The 17,645-nt window shown below is 43.8% G+C and overlaps 7 protein-coding genes across 7 annotated transcripts; 5 read left to right on the top strand and 2 right to left on the bottom strand.

Annotated features, from left to right (window-relative positions):
- Positions 1–2: 2 nt before the first annotated feature.
- EAE97_006962 (uncharacterized protein) lies at positions 3–2,582 on the bottom strand. Its single transcript, XM_038877475.1, has 4 exons — positions 1,836–2,582; positions 1,003–1,759; positions 377–948; positions 3–297 (listed from the first exon to the last, which is right to left on the bottom strand). The coding sequence occupies exons 1-4, from the start codon at positions 2,064–2,066 to the stop codon at positions 169–171; spliced, it is 1,689 nt and encodes a 562-aa protein (XP_038731665.1). The 5' UTR covers positions 2,067–2,582; the 3' UTR covers positions 3–168.
- A 1,215-nt stretch (positions 2,583–3,797) lies between these two features.
- Positions 3,798–5,636, top strand: EAE97_006961 (uncharacterized protein; the record flags this gene model as incomplete). Its single annotated transcript, XM_038877474.1, has 4 exons — positions 3,798–3,922; positions 3,973–4,391; positions 4,698–5,158; positions 5,220–5,636. 4 exons carry the CDS (start codon positions 3,798–3,800, stop codon positions 5,634–5,636), a joined length of 1,422 nt encoding a protein of 473 aa, XP_038731664.1.
- A 322-nt stretch (positions 5,637–5,958) lies between these two features.
- EAE97_006960 (uncharacterized protein) lies at positions 5,959–6,301 on the top strand (the record flags this gene model as incomplete). The annotated part of the gene is made up of 3 exons (XM_038877473.1): positions 5,959–6,025; positions 6,079–6,150; positions 6,201–6,301. The coding sequence occupies 3 exons, from the start codon at positions 5,959–5,961 to the stop codon at positions 6,299–6,301; spliced, it is 240 nt and encodes a 79-aa protein (XP_038731663.1).
- A 30-nt stretch (positions 6,302–6,331) lies between these two features.
- On the top strand, positions 6,332–6,793 carry EAE97_006959 (uncharacterized protein; the record flags this gene model as incomplete). The annotated part of the gene is made up of 1 exon (XM_038877472.1): positions 6,332–6,793. The coding sequence occupies one exon, from the start codon at positions 6,332–6,334 to the stop codon at positions 6,791–6,793; it is 462 nt and encodes a 153-aa protein (XP_038731662.1).
- A 2,401-nt stretch (positions 6,794–9,194) lies between these two features.
- Positions 9,195–11,427, top strand: EAE97_006958 (uncharacterized protein; the record flags this gene model as incomplete). Its single annotated transcript, XM_038877471.1, has 5 exons — positions 9,195–9,580; positions 9,639–10,010; positions 10,066–10,195; positions 10,310–11,143; positions 11,230–11,427. The coding sequence occupies 5 exons, from the start codon at positions 9,195–9,197 to the stop codon at positions 11,425–11,427; spliced, it is 1,920 nt and encodes a 639-aa protein (XP_038731661.1).
- Positions 11,428–11,752: 325 nt separating this feature from the next.
- EAE97_006957 (uncharacterized protein) lies at positions 11,753–12,904 on the bottom strand (the record flags this gene model as incomplete). The annotated part of the gene is made up of 1 exon (XM_038877470.1): positions 11,753–12,904. The coding sequence occupies one exon, from the start codon at positions 12,902–12,904 to the stop codon at positions 11,753–11,755; it is 1,152 nt and encodes a 383-aa protein (XP_038731660.1).
- A 408-nt stretch (positions 12,905–13,312) lies between these two features.
- EAE97_006956 (uncharacterized protein) lies at positions 13,313–17,414 on the top strand (the record flags this gene model as incomplete). Its single annotated transcript, XM_038877469.1, has 3 exons — positions 13,313–13,491; positions 13,547–15,303; positions 15,355–17,414. 3 exons carry the CDS (start codon positions 13,313–13,315, stop codon positions 17,412–17,414), a joined length of 3,996 nt encoding a protein of 1,331 aa, XP_038731659.1.
- Positions 17,415–17,645: the final 231 nt, after the last annotated feature.

The following is a 17,645-nucleotide window of genomic DNA, read 5'->3' as shown; positions in this document are numbered from 1 at the left end:
ATGAGGGTAATGCCAAATTATAATTGTCAAGAGCTCTCGATAATGAGCCGAGCTTCTTTTTTCTATGACCTGAATTGTTGATCAATGCTGATTACTAACACGAATTGTGTTATTTTACAGTATCGAAAGGTAGAAATATCATATGAATACAGGCTTCAAACTTTGGGTTTACAAACTGGCCTTTCCCCGACTTTCATATGGCAATATCAATACTAAAAGTCCTGCTGCAATGAAAAGAGCCCCGCTCGTGTAAACTGGCGCTGAAGTCTCGAGATTGGCGAACATTGCAATAATTGGCTTCAGAAAGATTAGTCAATGTCCTTGAAATATTCTCGGCCTTCCTGTAATCTAAATCAATAAACAAGGGGAAACTTACAGCCATAATCCCGAAGATTCTGTTCGAAGTCGCGGTAAGAGCATTGCCCGTACCGCGATCTTTCGTAGGAAAGATTTCCGGTGTATAAGCGTACAAAACAGCATACATCACATTGGAACAAAAGTTAAAAGCACAATTCCAACCCAATAACGCAGTAGATGTCATGGCCGTGGTGGAAGCGTACAAGAATACTCCAGTGGCTGTCGTACTCATAGCGAGAGTTCCTTTCCTACCTAAACTTGGCACCTCAATAAGGTAACCACCAATAAGAGCGCCAGGAATCCCGAGCACAGATATGATCAGAGAGTTGCGATACGTCAAATATGTACTTCCGTCTCCAAACTCAGCACCTCGAGTGGCTTGAATATAAGGAAGAAATGCGTTATAGAGTGGATATCCAAGACCAATGAACGCCCACACGAGCATAATCAAACCTGTAGAGAAGGCTAGCTTCCTTGTCGCGAATAAGGCACGAACATGAGATAAGTCCATTTGATGGAGTTTTCTTGACAAGGTTGCCGAGGCGTTGATATGAGGAAGGGTGCCACAATCCTGGAGACGGGTGACAGTCACTATATAAGTTTAGCATGGATCAGAACAGGAATAATTGAATGGGGTATGCTTACAATTCGACTGTTTTCCATTCCTCCTGGCAACTTCCTGTACAACTTTAACTGCATCTTCATCTCTTCCTTTTCCCATCAAATATTTCGGACTCTCGAATATCGTAAAACACGTGAAACGAATAAAGAACTCGATCATAGAAATGCCTCCCATAACGATAAGAAAATATCTCCATCCCATATTTTGTGATCGAGGGCATGCTGAACCTTCTTGGCACGTGAGGTTTCCTAAGAGAGGCCAAGCAATTAAATTCGCGATAACTTGAGCTACGGCCCAGTCGACTGAAAGCACAGTAAGTAGATATTGATGAGAACCAGGAAGAAACTCGAGGAAAACTGCTGAATCAACGGGGAGGTTCCCGCCTACACCGAAACTCCAAAGAGCTGCAAAACATCCAATAGCTGCAAAATTGGGTGAGCCGGCAGCAATCAACCCAAATACGGCGGTGATACCAAGCGTAGCATTAAAAGCTAAACGTCGACCAAAAACATCGCAACCAAAGCCCCAAAACATAGCACCAGCCAGAAGGCCGATATTCTGAGCTAGAGTGAGTAGAGGTGGGTGCTTCGGTGAGAATTCATTGGTAATCGAAGTGACTATGTTCGTAGTTAGCTTTCTGACGAGATAAAAAAGACATCCCGAGATTGAGTATATACATATAAGTGATGTAACAATTGGCCACAAATTATCATTCGCCCAGCCAAATCCAACCACAACAAAAAGTTGCCATTGATACCATCCCATGCCAATATCTTGGATCTGAATAACATCACATGATTAGCGTTTATTACGTTTGAGCAGAGCCACCTGGAAATGGTAAGATATCCAATCTTACAGCTTCATTTAAGACTCGAGCCTTTGCTTCATATATTGGATCGATTGTTCCAGGTGGTATCGCAGTCAAGTTTAGACTCTCAACTTCTGACCGTTGTGTGTAATCATTGTTGACATTTCCGTCTTTGACATCTGGTTCACCATCGTTTTCATTTGAGGAGGTAGGGTCGTTATTAAGAGTTTCGTTCGCCATTTCAGCTTCTTCGCTGGTCGGTAATCTCTGGTACCTCATGAGGATTGCTGAAACCTGAGAAGCAGGCCTCACTAAATACTTATGAATCGTTCTTGCTATCGGAAATCCTAGGCTAAATTAGTGCACGCCTGACGTCTGTTGTGTGAGAGTTCACTCATGCTGTGGAACAGTGAATTCAAATCTTAGGATGCTATTGGGTGTTCCAAGCCAGGTGTCCCGTCTCGATTTTGGTTTGGGAGGGATGGTGAAATTCAATGCTCTGATATCAAAAGTATAAAGATTTGCGGTTGGGTGGCCAATATCAGGCAAACAACCTCAGGTAAGGTTAAAGTTAGTGTATAATAATCCTCCACAACGGCGAAAATACAGGCCGATCTCATCAAGTAGTTCGAATTGGACGTTGCATTAGGGTTTAGCTTGACCCATCACAGGAGGAGCTCATGACACCGCAAAGCAGCAACGGGGTGGTAGCGTACAAGGTTAAGAGTCAGAATCGAATTGTAATGCGGAGTAATCACACCATACAAGCCCCGGATTATGTCGAACACTTCCCACTTCGGATTTCTTTGAATAACTTACAACAACTTACTAGTAAAGATAAGACGATTGATGTATTTATTAGCTTCGTACATAATAAACCTCTGGTTGGATATTAGTAATCAGCTGGTCGTCCTCTATGTACCAACTAACCACACACCGCGGGCACAATGTAGTAAAAGGAACCGAGCCCACACGATAAGATATTCTCACACCCCAACATGTATATGATCGCACCTACTAACGATTAAATGGATTGAAAATCAACGCTACGGTTAAGTAACAGACAGTTTGTTTGCACTTGATGCTGGCTCAAGTGATACACAAGAATATAACCGCGCCATGCGGCGGCGGTTCTCAATTCTTCAATTCCTTTTAGTCTTCGTCAAATTCCATCAGTAAATACCAAATCATAAGACATCGCTAAAGCCCCCGGGTCTCCATCTCCTTGATCCATGCTAATAACAGTCTCTTTTGCTCCGTCATTATGATGAGGTGCATTATTTAATAAATAGTTTTGAGGACCATAATGGGTAGATAAGCAATCATGCATAGGGAGTGTGCTTAGGCTATAGGAAAATGTAGCATTTTGAACATCTACCAGAAGCTTGGCACTTACATCTCACTACCCTCAGCATGAAGGGGTTCAAGACTTTTTGTTTAGACTCATTTCAACATACTGAAAAGTGGCTTACTTGTACACACGTTGTCTATGAGCTCTCACGTGAGATGTTAAAAGAGTCAACAATCATGTGCCTATTGGTTTACTTACTCTAGTGCTTAAACTTTGCATGAAGATGATATCCAAATTTTTATGCCATCAAGAATCCATAAAGACGCGTCATGGAATGCTCCAAGTGAAGCTCAACAGGAAAGAGACTGCGAGACACCTCAATGCTTACGCCCGTATCGTCCGCATCCCTGGACGCTTGGCGCTTACGGCGAAACAACATCTTCTATCCATCCATGAATCCGTAAAACACCAATTTATTCATCCATCTGTTGTCTTTTCAGAATCTTCTCAACTATGTTGAGGGTGAAGCGGTTGGAATATCTCTCCGATCACTAGATTGGCGTGCGGATTTAGTATTACCTGCGGATTCAATCTCACCAATCTTCTTTGCTTCAAATCACCAGACAATCAGGTGTTATATAAGATGGCCACTTCAGATGCATGATACGAAATGTCAACGGCTACTTTAATCATCTTTAACTAAACTTGCCTCGAGAGCCATGGAAAACAATACTCCCAAACTGGAATCTTCAGCCTCCGATGATCCCATTTCCGAATCTAGACCTAACCCACGAGAAAATGGTCCTGAGATCCCCAAATGGAGGCTCGTTTGTCTATGTATCAGGTGACTCCTCGATCTCTCTTGGATTTTGAAATTATACTAACATTGCAAAGTCTATGTTTCGGTCTTTTCCTTGCACTGCTCGATACCAGTATCGTAGCAACAGCTCTTTACACCATCGGGGCGGAGTTCAATTCTCTCAACTCTGTTTCATGGATTGCTCTCGCCTACACCTTATCCTACCTAGGCTGTGCTGTTTTATTGGCTCGAATTGGTGATATTGCTGGTCGAAAGAATGCATATATTGCAGCATTCATTATATTCTTCGCCTTCTCAGTTACATGCGGATTTGCGCAAACACTCAATCAACTTATTGCATTCAGAGCTTTGCAAGGAATAGGGGGTTCAGGTCTTTATTCTCTGACTATGGTTATCTTCACAGAGATTAGTCCCGCGGGAATGAGGAGATGGATCGGAAGTTTGGCTAGTGCTGTGGTTGCAATGAGCGGAGTGCTTGGTCCGGTTATCGGAGGTATCATTACCCGGTACACAAGTTGGAGGTGGATATTTTGGATAAAGTAATTGAACCGACCTATTAGAAAGAGCGAAAGCTAACAAATACACTGTGCACCAATCGGGATCGTGCCTTTAATATTATTCTACCTCTGGCCAAATGAAATTCAACTTCATCAATCCAAACGTAGACCCCCTCGACAACTTGATCTTGTCGGGGCATGTATCTTAATCATCGCTTCTATCCTTTTTGTCTTCGCATTCCAAGAAGCAGGTCTCAAAACAAATTCTTGGGATAAACCACTATTCCTGACACCCCTAATAGTGGGAATAGTCTTTTGGATCTTGCTCTTCGCTTGGGAGTTCACAGTGCAGAAAAAATGGGAAGAAAGACTCGCAACGATGTTCCCATGGAGACTCATCAAGAATAGATTCTACATGTTTGGTTTGGCCACGACTTTACTTATGGGATTTACATATTTTGTTGTAATTTATAGTTTGCCACTACGATTCCAAGTTGTAAATGGGAAGAGTCCGTTAACCGCAGGACTGGGGTTATTACCTATGTTAGGATCAACAGCAATAGCGAGTTTTCTTGGTGGAATACTCAACGGAACGAAAAATAGGGTATTTTTGACTCTTCTCGCGGGATCTGGACTGAGTGTTATAGGCACTAGTTCGCTGTCTACATTATCGAATACCGAATATGTGGAAGCAAAGACCTATGGCTTTCTAGTATTTGTTGGATTAGGGTTCGGTTTGACAGTATCCACGGTATCGATGCTAGTAAGTACCTCGACTAAACTAATTCTCGCGAAGCCATCTTTACCTAACAGAATCAAAATAGTCAAACTACGAATCATCTATCCGCGATCACGCCGTCGCACAAGGCATCACATCGCAAGCGCGCATTCTAGGCGGCAGCATCAGAATAGCAGCCAGTACCGCTATTCTCGGTTTAGCACAACAAACGCAATTAACTGGCATCGTGAGTCCGGAACAACTTGCTTCGTTAGAGTCTTCGGCAAAGTCGATGACAGATTCACAACTCCATGCAGTGAGACAAGCGTACTCGGATTCTTTTAGCGAGGATATGAAAGTATGCGCGATAGTTGCGGGTGTTTGTGTTTTGGTAACAGTAGGGACGTGGAAGAAGAACCCGGTTACGATTGAGCAGAGACTGAGAGAGCAGATTGCGGAGGAATTTCAGAGGGCGAAGGGTCAAGTCACTCAAGTGAGAGTTTCGGAAGAGCTGAAATCTTGATTGTTAGGAAATATAGATATAAACTTAATGTATCTACATCATTTATCATCAGAGATGATTTTTCTGCAATACTGTATTCCTAGCCACCAACACAATACGCAAACTTCCTCGCCTTTTCTCAACCTCTCAATATTCGCAAAAGCAACTATCACCACACCCATTTCTTCCCATTCCTCTTCTCCTACGAGCCCAAAACATCATCCCAGATGCTCTCAAACCTCAAATTTGACATAAACAATGACTCTTCTCTCACATTATCTGTCTCGTCTCATTCATCTCATCTTCATATTCACTACCTCCAAGTTGCCGACTTTCCGAGACCATGTCCAACACCTCGCTTTTTCACCGTGCAGCTCCTTTTCAAATCATCAGCAAAATTCATTCGGTCTGTAAGTACTATCCTATCAACCTGTCACATATCAGACCATCCTAATGCAATTAGTCTTTGACGGCACCAACAGCACAAATCAGACCAACGGCTCCCCTCAATTCATCTCCATCAAATTCCAACTTGGTAAATCAATAGTCCAAAGATCCAGTTGGTACGATACTGACCCGACAAAGCAATAGCACACAGGCCTCCGAAGACATCTCGAATTCTCCCACTCCCACAAGCTCAGACCTGGAGAGCAGCTTTACTAGTAAGCTATTATTTTGCAGATTGAAACATATCGATCTGAAGGTATTTTGCTAATATGAATGGTCTTAACGCAGCTCACGCAGACGAAAAACCAGCGCGATCGTATTATCTCAAAACGATGTCCCTAAATCCACGAGCACCCGTTTTCATACCTCCTCCACGACCATTACCCCCAGTACCAAGTTCCTTAGCTGCGATCAACGCTGCCGGATACGCATTTGTTGCTGCTTATCCTAACCATCCGCTCGCAGGTTTCGCTACTGTAGAAGTTCAAATGGCAGGGAACGAACGAGCACTTCTCCTGTACCAAAAGGAGAAATTGAAAGAAAAGATGATTGTGTTACATTTGGAAATGCTTTTGCTGGGCACTGCGGAGGAAAAGAGGGCACTGAAGTGCAAAGGATGCTTGAAGTGTAAAAGATGCTTGAAGGAGCAAGAACTGTCGGTTGTGCTTGAATATAAAACAATATGCGCAAAGTTGGGCCAGCGACCTGAAGTTAGTCGTTGGTTTTTTTGATGGAAAACATTTTTAGATCAAGAACACAGACCTCTTGTAGCCTTCGTTGTAGAATGAAGGTGGGCTAATGGGTCAAAATATTTGAGATGAATGGAAAGAAAATGGGACAACGATCTTCAGTTGCGGAGAATAGGATGAAGTGCTTGGATGGAATAGGACACAGGATATATTGAGTAGGACAATATTTCCAACTTGCAGCTTGTGGTTATTTGGTTACTTGCCGGTAGTTGTGATTACCAATCAAATAGTTTTGACACCACTCAAAGGTTGTCTTTTTAGTGAGGTCTTTTCAAGGCTTGACATCTACTCAGACCTCCAAAAATAGCATGCCGATGGAGCTTTTCCCCACTTGAAAGTTGCCTGCTCAGCTGTATGCAGAGGAAAGAGTGAGAAAATAATCAACTATTAACATTGAAAAATACATGAAACAAAGTTAATATGAGAATAAATGTAAATATGGCACTTAGGCTCGAAGTGTTCCTTGGATGAAAGCTTGGCTTCCTGGGTTAAGATCTGGTCACTTCATTCAATCCACCAACTTTGGTGACCTTGAGAAACAGACAGAAAAGTTGTGGAATTCGATCTTTGTAGTACAATCTCTATGAAAGGATATGATTCTGTAGTGGGAAACATAAAATGCTCGGAGGGACTTTCGAGGGTTTTGTCAGATCAGAGTCTATGGAATAGACCAATATAGACTTCGAGGTGTCGAAGGTTTAAAGTTCTAAAGTTTCAGGTCGAAAGAAACCCTGGTGATAAAGGTTGGATATTCACTATCTCTTACCCCTCCCAAACTTAAAATCGAAGGAAAATTTTGTAAAGTGAATTCGATCCATCATGCCCAAATGGAAAGGTCAATGGCATGAAAAGTAATGTGGATAGTTTGGGGCCTCAAAGCTGAAACCCAAGACTTGACCTTCTTCTTCCTCAAGGGCTACAATAGAAATGCATCTCCAAAGACAATAGCAGCGACAATCATATAGTAAGTTCTCTCTGCTGCAGTCTTTGGATATCATGCTTTGTACCAAATCGAACTGACAACGAGATACAGTCTTTATTCCTCATGGCTTACACATTCGTTTTGCCTTGCAGATCGGTCTCCCGTGGCCTTACCGACCTCTATTCCGATGATGAGCAAGCCAAAATTATGGGTCAAGAAAGCGAGTACGATGCAGATGTAGAATACACCGACGTCGAAGAAGAAGTTCCGCAATACGAAGTCAATAAACCAATCACTGCAACCACTCAAGCAGCAAACCCCCTAATCATCGCTTGGAAACCCCTCGACACTACACAATCGAGTATCTCAGGGGTTGAGATTGCTCAGGTTGATATCTTAGCTCAAGCTAGTATTCTTCAAGACGGAAACTGGCACGCTGTTCATACTTCGCAGATCGAATCTGTCCAGACCGATCTTCCTCGATTTGGTGGCTGGACACCCATCAATAATCCACCGACTAGATCTTCGTTGATCAGTCTCAAGCAAATGGCAACTTCGGAAACCGAAGATACTCGATCTAGCGCCGTTCATCCTAGTGATTGGTCGTTCACAAGTGGCTCAAAGACCGACACTTCGCAAGCCACTAGTGTCGAGCCCGAAAAGCCATCTAGCTATCCCCAGATCCGGAACCTATCACATTTGCGTTCGAGCAACACAACAATTTCTACCATGACGAACACGGTTAATATGCCCCAGCTCAAGCTCCAGTTCAGAAGATACAAGAAAGAATACACCTCCACGACCACTCAAGAGCAAATCAAATGGTTGAGATACCGCATTGCATGCTTGAATATGGACAAGAAGAGCGATTTTGATACTGAAATGGCAGATATAAAGTTACAATGGGGCAGACTTTGGGAGAGACGTAGATGGTTGAAGCAAGAAATGATGGAGATCAAGAATGTTCATACAATGGCAAGACACAGACGTCAAGAATGCTTGTCGTATGACTTGAGGGCGAATTATGATATTGGATATATCAAGTCACTCAAGGAGAGTTGAAGGGCGCCGATGAAGGGAAAGAGCATGAAGTAGGAGACCCGAGGTACTTACATCCAGCAAGTATCTTTTTTGGTGTATCAAAGGTCTCTTACCAACAGTGTATGGTGGAATATGATGAATTCTCGACAATTATTAGCATAGGGGATATTCCAAGTTAAATATGGGTAACAAATATAACATACTAAACTTTACCTTCCATTCACATGGTGATCAAAGACCTATTATCTTGGAAATGAATCTGATAGTCGAGATGTACAAGATGATCATGGGCTAGAAAGTATAAAATCTCGTGAGCAATAACAAGATAACAATGATGTATTTGTCATGAAGCTATCAAACCACGATTACTGGAGGAATGTAACGTAGAATGCACTTGCAATTTTGCTCAATAGACCAAAAATGGCAGTTACGTTGTCGCGTAGCTCTCTTTTATTCACACCAGGCAATTCCTTTCCATCAATCATAACATACAATCAACAGTCTTCTCAACAATCTTCCTATTCACCAGAAATATCTGCGAAAATGGCGATTTTACCTGGGGTTCCATTTATCAGAGTTACAGTTAACGCTCCTAAGATTTCAGCAGAGTATCCCGATCTTGACGACAATGAGGATGATAACACGCAAAATGGCCCTCAGCACAAGATGTCCGTTTATGTCGAGTCCAAGACAGGTGCGAAGTTCGGATTACAATACCTCGTTGACCCTGCGAAGATACCAAAGTTCAAAAAGAAGAAAAATTACTGTTTGGGTTTTTTCGCTATAGTTGATGGGAAAAAGACAAGGTAATTAAATGAAACCGGATCTTGTTAAGCATCGTTCTTAAGCTGAGCATTTCAACAGTTCAACTGTAATTTGCAATGAGAATGGATTCAAACCAGATAACTGGGAGCATACTTTGACAGGGGACCGCCTTAGGCAACCCGGAAACACAGAATTAAGACCATTCCAGTTTTCTGAGCTTCAAATAGGTAGACCAATCTTCAATTCAATCTTGAAAATAGCTGATGTTGATTCTGTAGGAGACGATGCCCCATTTTCGCACAACCAAAAAGAAGTCTCGCAGCTCGGAGAACTCATAGTCCAGGTCTGGCGTGTCCGTAAAGTCGTTCCAGTGGCAACGCCGATCTCTGCTCCGGAACAGGAGACCATGCCAATCAACACAAAGTTTCACGAAAAAGAGTTAAAGGGCAGAGCTTTAACTCATGCAACAGAGTATATGAGAAGATACGGTCTACAATTCAATGCAGAAGCTGACCTATTACAACAGGCTTGGAAAACCACAAAAAATATCGGACCAGGAGACGTTCTATCGGCTTGAATATCTTGATCTAGTTAACAAGCCGCTGGCCGAGTTCCATTTCAAATATAGATCAAGGGAGGTTTTGCAGCAGATGATGGTAAGTGCCTTGTTAGTCGTCTGCTCTTTGACAATCATTCTCCGATTATCAAACGATTTTCAAATGCTTGGTTGAAAAAGAAAGACTGACCGTAGAATTAAGATACTTCCTCAGGACCAGGGATCGACACCAAAAGTTAGTCGAGCTCCTTTGCCTTCGAAGCCATTACCAGGGGTACTAGTACAGCCTGCCCTGACTGAAAGCACAACCAAAAGGCCTTGTGTTCTTGACAAGAATGCTGATAAAGGAATCCAAGCATCGACTGCTCATAAGCATAAGGCTATTTTCGAAGTGGCCACTCCACCCCCACCAGCCACAAAGTCAGTGATCACAGGAAGATCTTTCGACCCGGTAACTGGTGCCTTCTTGTCAATGCCAGTACTACCTCCGCTGTCAGTTATTAGTAGCAGATCGCTTGACCAGTCAACGAGCAATTTTTCCACCAGTGCCCTTTCCTCCTCAGCAACACCAACACAGAAATACGGTCAAATGATCCCCAAAGTTACGACTAGCTCAGCGTTCGCGTCATCCCCAAAAGTACTTCCAGGAACGCCAACTGTTTCCAGAGGAGAGATCAGATATCCATCAGTTCCTGCTTTTGGATCAATTTCACAGGTAGCAGCACCTAGTTTTGTTTTAAAGGCTAGACCCGCAATGCCAGTAGAGACACCAACGGAAGCGATGTTTAAACCGAATGCTGTGGCCCTCACGTCAGGTGAAATGCTTGACAAAAACACCGATAATCAAGGGGGTCAATCGGTAGATAGCCAAAACAACAGTCAAGAACCTCCAGCACTTCCAGTCACACCTGCTACACCTAAGCCTATCGGCCAAGTAGCTTTGGAGCCTAGTGCCACCCCATTTACACGAGTACTGATGGAAATTCAAAGAAATTTAGGTCAATTAAGAGACATAGCAAAGGGTTTTAACGTTGTGAACGTAGTCGAGGTATGTGCCATCATTCTAATACTTAATCCAGATTGGGCCATCAGATACCTTTCATGTATTGTCAGTGACACTAACACTCTATGCAGGTACAAGAAGAGATCTCACGAGTCGTTGATAAAGTGCAGGCAGAGGTCGAAGGACAGGCCGGACCTGAGGTGAATCTGAAGCGCGAACATGTGAATGAACGCGATGAAGATGAACCCGAAGTTATCCTTGAGCGTCCTGTTAAAAGACGACACATCTTTACAGCCGAAGATGAAATCATTGATCTGACGGCCGACTAATCGAGCGGGCGGAAGCGAGAGAAGCAGCAATACTATTTAATTGAAACTGCTACACACGAATGAACGTGGGAGAAAGGATTCCGGCGAAAGAAAATTCTGCGAAGTAGTAATGGGAAGCATTTGATCGATTATTGGGCAGGAGCGATATTGGCGCTTTTATGACTTTGGGTGGCATGTTTATCTTCACGACCACATATGTATACGAGTTGTATTGATGCATATGGGGAACATGCCGAGAGTTCTTATTATAATTCATAATGAAAGCTGTACTAAAAGACGGAACAGAATCGTAGAAGAAAAGGCTTAAGGGTATAGCAATATGACATCATAGCAATACCTTACTTGCAACGCTTAGAAGCCAAGCAGCATCATGCCATCCATCGGCTTCATTTGGGTTGAGTGGTGGCATTTGCTCGGTAATTGGTGTGTCACTCATCCCATCGAGGGTGTGTCGTGACGGTCGTGATGACAATGATGATTCTTCTCCTTTCTCATCTGATGTATCAAATTCGGCTTCTTCTCCATCTTCTTCAACAGCAAACAAACTCCAGCCAAGTAGGTTTTCTACCCATCCTCCAAGTCCCAGTCTACTCGCTCTAGCCAATTTTTTAACCGTTGCTTCATCTTTCTTTGCCTCGTCACCATCCTCAAGCCATTCTTCTTCCACATCTACAAAGTCTGGCTCTGCGGGATATTCTTCATGTGCGAATTCTGTATCGAAGTATCCTCCATCTTTATCTGCTGTCATTGGTGTGATCAGCGCTGCCCTACTCCCTCTCCTGCTATTCGCTCGACTGCCATATCTACTTGCTGGTCTATTATGCGCAGGCCCAAAACTTAAGCTCCGTCTCGTTGTAAGAGGTGAGAACTCATCATCTGCATCGAAACTTCCCCGTCTACTTCCTCTCCTGCTATTATGTTCTCTTTCTCTGGCGAGCTCCCGCTCAAATGCATCTTCATCCTCATCCTTTCGTAAACTTGTTGAACTTGCGCGTGAGACAAGCCATAATTGGCCCTTGGACTCTCGAGTGGAGGATGATATCATGGCGCCGGCTCGCAGAAGCCAATCTGAATCATGGGGGTCATCTTCACCGAATGTACTGATCTTTAAATTATCTGGAGCGATCGTGTTTCTTAGATGTGAGTGGCGTGAGGGTGTAGTTGTGCCGGAGCGGTGGCCTGGTGCGCGGGGTGTGAGAGGAGTAGGAGCGAGGTGAATGCTTGATTTTGACTTGGGGATTGAGAGATTCATTGGGGCGGGTTTGCGTACGGAAACGCGGGATGATGAGCGAGAGAGAATTGAGGGCGTTGTAGGAGAAGAGCGATTGTCAATATAGGATGTATGGTCGGGAAAATAATCGTCATTTGAGGGAGGAAGTTTGGTAGTTAGGGGTGCCATAGTTAAGTTTGTGAGATTGGATGAAGACCGATTGTGACGTCGGTTATGAGGAGAGTGTTGGTTGAACGCGATATCCATTATGGTTTATCTGAGGGGGTCAAGAATTCTATCGGAGAGATTTAAAATATAAAGTCTACAATGCACAAGCGTCTTAATGATGCGATATTAGCCGTAGAAGAAGGATCGAATGTCTATTGAATAAAATGGGCAGAGAAGTGGAATGTTGATAGATGTAAGAAGAGAGAAGGTCTCACCACCAATCCTCTGATTAAACCTGGGGTTACAGGGAATGTCGTATACTAAAGATTTAGCGTTTCTCGCTTACACGGTATGAGGAATGCACCAAACAAAAAAAACTGGCTTGTGAAAATGACCGGGATACGATTTTCCGACGAATCATTGCCTGAACAAAAAGGATGACTGGAGATTTATTTGCATAAATTTTATTTTTCACATGTTTTGATAAAATATATTAATATCGAGAAGATGAGAAGTTTAAGAGGGATCCAATACAAGCAATGGAAGCCTCCTGCGCAATATCAGAATAGACCTATAACGGCGGCGGCGTGGGATCTGGCAAATGATGCTGTCGTTTGTACCGTTGGTCCTACTGAAAATGACGCAGTAATACAACTTATTAGAGTCAAGACAACCTCAAAATCACAGTATATATAATTTTCTAATTGAGCGTCTTTGAAGTTTGCTGATTTGGAATTGTAGTGAAGATACTCTCATCACATCATGGGAAGCACCATCACCAAACCCGGATTTGGTCTGTGACAAGGTTTTAAGTCTTCATTATTTTGGAGATAGCTTGACAACATGTCTTGTTCTTGCAGGTGGCGACATCATTGTCGTTAGAGAAGACCCTCAGCCTGGTGAAGGTCAGATTGAAATTATGGGCTCAGTTGATGCTGGTATTACGGCGGCAAGATGGTCACCTGACGAAGAATTGTTGGCAATGACAACTAAGGAAGATACCGTCATTTGGATGAGCCGCAGCTTCGATGGCGTTGCAGATACTACCATGACTAAAGAGGATCTGAAAGCTTCGAACCATGTATCTGTTGGTTGGGGTAAGAAGGAAACTCAATTCCAAGGCAGAGGAGCCAAAGCTTTACGAGATCCGACTATGCCTGAGAAGACTGACGAAGGTGTTCTAAGTCCAAATGATGATTCGAGTGTCACTATCAGCTGGAGAGGTGATGGAGCTTATCTTGCTATATCTACCATTGAATCGGCTTCCCGTCGTATAATCCGAGTATATTCCAGAGAAGGTGAACTCGATAGTGTCAGCGAGCCCGTAGATGGCCTCGAAGGCGCTTTGAGCTGGAGGCCTTCTGGAAATCTGATTGCCGGGATTCAAAGACTGGATGAAAGAATCGATGTTGTATTTTTTGAGCGTAACGGATTACGACATGGAGAGTTTAGTCTCCGACTCACTCAAGAGCAACGCCAACTTCCTAATCAGTTCATAAAATTGGCTTGGAATTCCGACTCTACGGTGTTGGCTGTTGTGATGGCTGATTGCACTCAATTATGGACAATGGGTAATTATCATTGGTACCTCAAGCAAGAGATTAGAAACCATCATGCTCCTTTGGTTGCCACTAACCCTGTCGCTTGGCACCCAGAGAAGTCGCTGAGATTCTTGTCTGTCGCTGAGGACACTATTGATCTTGCAGAGTATATTTTCACAGCAGCTCGTGGCACTTTGGCACCACCACACGATTTCGGAGTGCTCGCTGTTATTGATGGACAAAACCTCATGGTGACTCCGTTCCGAGTAGCTAACGTTCCACCTCCTATGGGTCATCTTGAAGTTACGATACAATCTAATGCCATCGATGTTGCCATCAATGCTGATGCTTCATCACTTGCCGTTTTACATCAGGATGGTATTTCAATTTTCGAATTAGATGCTACTAAACGGGTTGCACCTACTCCGACATTGTCTGGTCAATTTATATTTGACTCTGCCATCAAAACTACCATTTATCAACAAATTACTTTCAGTGGCAAGAATGAAATACTCGCCTTGGGTCGAACCGAAACTGGCCCTGTTATTCAAGGATACCATATCACCGAGGTGCCTGGTGAAATCAAAGAGAAAGCTCTTGAACATAACCCTACATCGTCTGTATCGATACTATCAAGCTTTGTTGAAGATGGTGTAATGCATCCATACGTACAGACTAGCTCCGGCGACCTTCATAGCTTGGCTTTCGGCGATGCTTCCTTATCTTCCTGCAATTTCTCCAAGCAATTACCTTGGGTAGATATCATACCTTTTGGCGATGGCCCAAATGCTTATGGAGATGGCCGCATAGCTTTTGGGTTGTCTAGTAACGGTCATCTGTTTGCAAACACACGCTTACTGGTCCGAAATTGCACATCATTCTTAGTTACACCGGCACATCTTATATTTACTACCACCACACATCTTCTCAAATTTGTGCACATCACAGAAGTTCATGGTACGTATTTCTGAACCTTGCTGCACATGTCTCAATGCTAATATCAAACAGACCTCCAAGTCCCAGCAGATGACCCGGAAATTGACGAGAGATGTCGAAGCATTGAAAGAGGAGCCCGACTTGTCACCGCAATGCCAACATCTCTCAGTCTTATTCTGCAAATGCCTCGTGGAAACTTGGAGACTATTTTCCCTCGTGCAATGGTTCTTGCAGGTATTCGAAAACTTATTGAGGAAAAGAATTACAGAAAGGCTTTCACCCATTGCAGAACGCAGCGAGTGGATATGAACATTCTATATGATCATGCTCCAGAGCAGTTCTTGTCGAACGTTGCACTTTTTATTGACCAGGTCAAGAAAATCACCTATATCGATTTGTTCTTATCGTCATTGAGAGAGGAGGATGTTACCCAAACAATGTATAAAGAGACAAGAGTTGTCTCCCAAAATGGCAACATAGTACCTACCACCAATGTTGTTATCGCTCCTCAAGACCCTGTCGATATTACAGCCACCAAAACTTCAAAGGTCAACAAGATCTGCGACGCTGTTCTTGAGGTCCTCAAAACTCGCACTGCAACTAACCTACAAAACATCATCACATCTAATGTGTGCAAGAATCCACCTGCATTGGATGATGGCTTATTGGTTGTTGCACAGTTGATGAAGGAAGATGAGGCTATGGCGGATAAGGCAGTTGAGCATATCTGTTTCTTGGCGGATGTCAACCGGTTGTATGAGAATGCTCTTGGTCTCTATAACCTTGATCTTGCTCTTTTAGTTGCTCAGCAATCGCAGAAGGATCCCAGAGAATATCTTCCCTTCATGCAAAATCTACAACAAATGACCGAGTTGCGTCGTAAATATAGCATTGATGATTACTTATCTCGCCACACCAAAGCGCTTAACCATCTCCACGAACTCAACGCCTTCGAGGAACTTCAAAAGTATACTCAGAAGCATGCTCTCTACAAAACTGCTTTAGCTATCTACCGATACAATCCCGAGCCCCTCGCTGTCATTACGGCCCTCTACGCTCAATATCTCGAATCTAAATCCTCCTACAAAGAAGCAGCTCTCGCTTACGAATCCCTTCACAACTACGCAAAAGCTACATCTTGCTATCTTGCCTCCGGGCCTTCTCAATGGCGCGAAACTCTTTTCTGTGCTCTCACAGGCGGTGCAGATGGAAACCCAATGAGCGGCTCCGCACTCACTGAGCTAGCAAGCACACTTTACGATGCTCTCATCGAGAGCAAAGATTATTACGCCGCAGCAACCCTCCAACTCGATTACCTCTCCTCTCTCGAAATCGCCTGCAGAACCTTCTGCAAAGGATATTTCTTCGCCGACGCCCTTCACCTTATTGCACTCAAAGTCCGTCCCGATCTCCTCGAGAGCGTGATCGACCCTGGTCTCGGCGATGCCCTCGCTTCAAGCACTGAGCTATTAGCAGACTGCAAAGCGCAACTCCTCGCCCAAGTCCCCCGTATCCGCGAGTTGAGGCAAAAAGCACTCGCCGATCCACTCGCTTTCTACGAGGGCGAAAGAGGAGGCGATGGCGAAATCCCAGATAATATCTCTGTTGCGGCTTCTTCTCGCGTTTCGACTAACCGCTCGTTATTTACTCGCTACACGGGTAATGGAAGTGTCGGAACTGTTGGAACGGGAGTCAGTAGAGCAACATCTAAAAACAGACGAAGAGAAGAACGAAAACGAGCACGAGGTAAAAAGGGAAGTGTATACGAAGAAGAATATCTCGTCGCCAGTGTCGGCAGACTCATGACGCGCGTCGAGGATTCCAGAGGTGAAGTCGAGAGATTGGTCGTAGGTCTAGTGAGGAGAGGAATGTGGGAGAGAGCGAGAGCGATTGAAGGCAGCATGGCAGAGGTGGTCGCCTTGTGTAAGGGCTGTGTCGGAGAGGTTTTTGGTACCCCGGATGCGGTTGCAAATACCAATGTAAATACAAATGATCAGCCAGCTGCAGAAGGTCAGGAATATAGACCGGTAGGTGGTGATGCGGTTTATGCGGAGAGTTTGCAGGCGGCGGGGAGAAAGAAGGAGGCACCTCATCTTTCTGCGTTTGAAAAATTGACGTTGTTGGGTACTTAGTTTGGGTTCTCTTGGTAGTCTAGTAAAACAAAGGTGTGGTTTTTCGGAATTCTCGCTCAGAACTGCATTAGTTGGAAACTCAACAGAATCATTGAAGGTTGTGGACGTGATGTGATTTACATGCGCAGTTCATCAACACATCTGTTTGTGCACGTAGGAATAAAATGGAAGTGACGTGCGCTGAGTTTTGTGATACATACTACAACGCCACGAATGCCTGAAAGGTCCATG

This window comes from Botrytis byssoidea (assembly GCF_014898295.1).
Source record: "Botrytis byssoidea strain MUCL 94 chromosome Unknown BBYS_013, whole genome shotgun sequence".
Lineage (NCBI taxonomy): Eukaryota > Fungi > Ascomycota > Leotiomycetes > Helotiales > Sclerotiniaceae > Botrytis > Botrytis byssoidea.
This window is presented reverse-complemented; position numbering and strand designations above follow the sequence as displayed.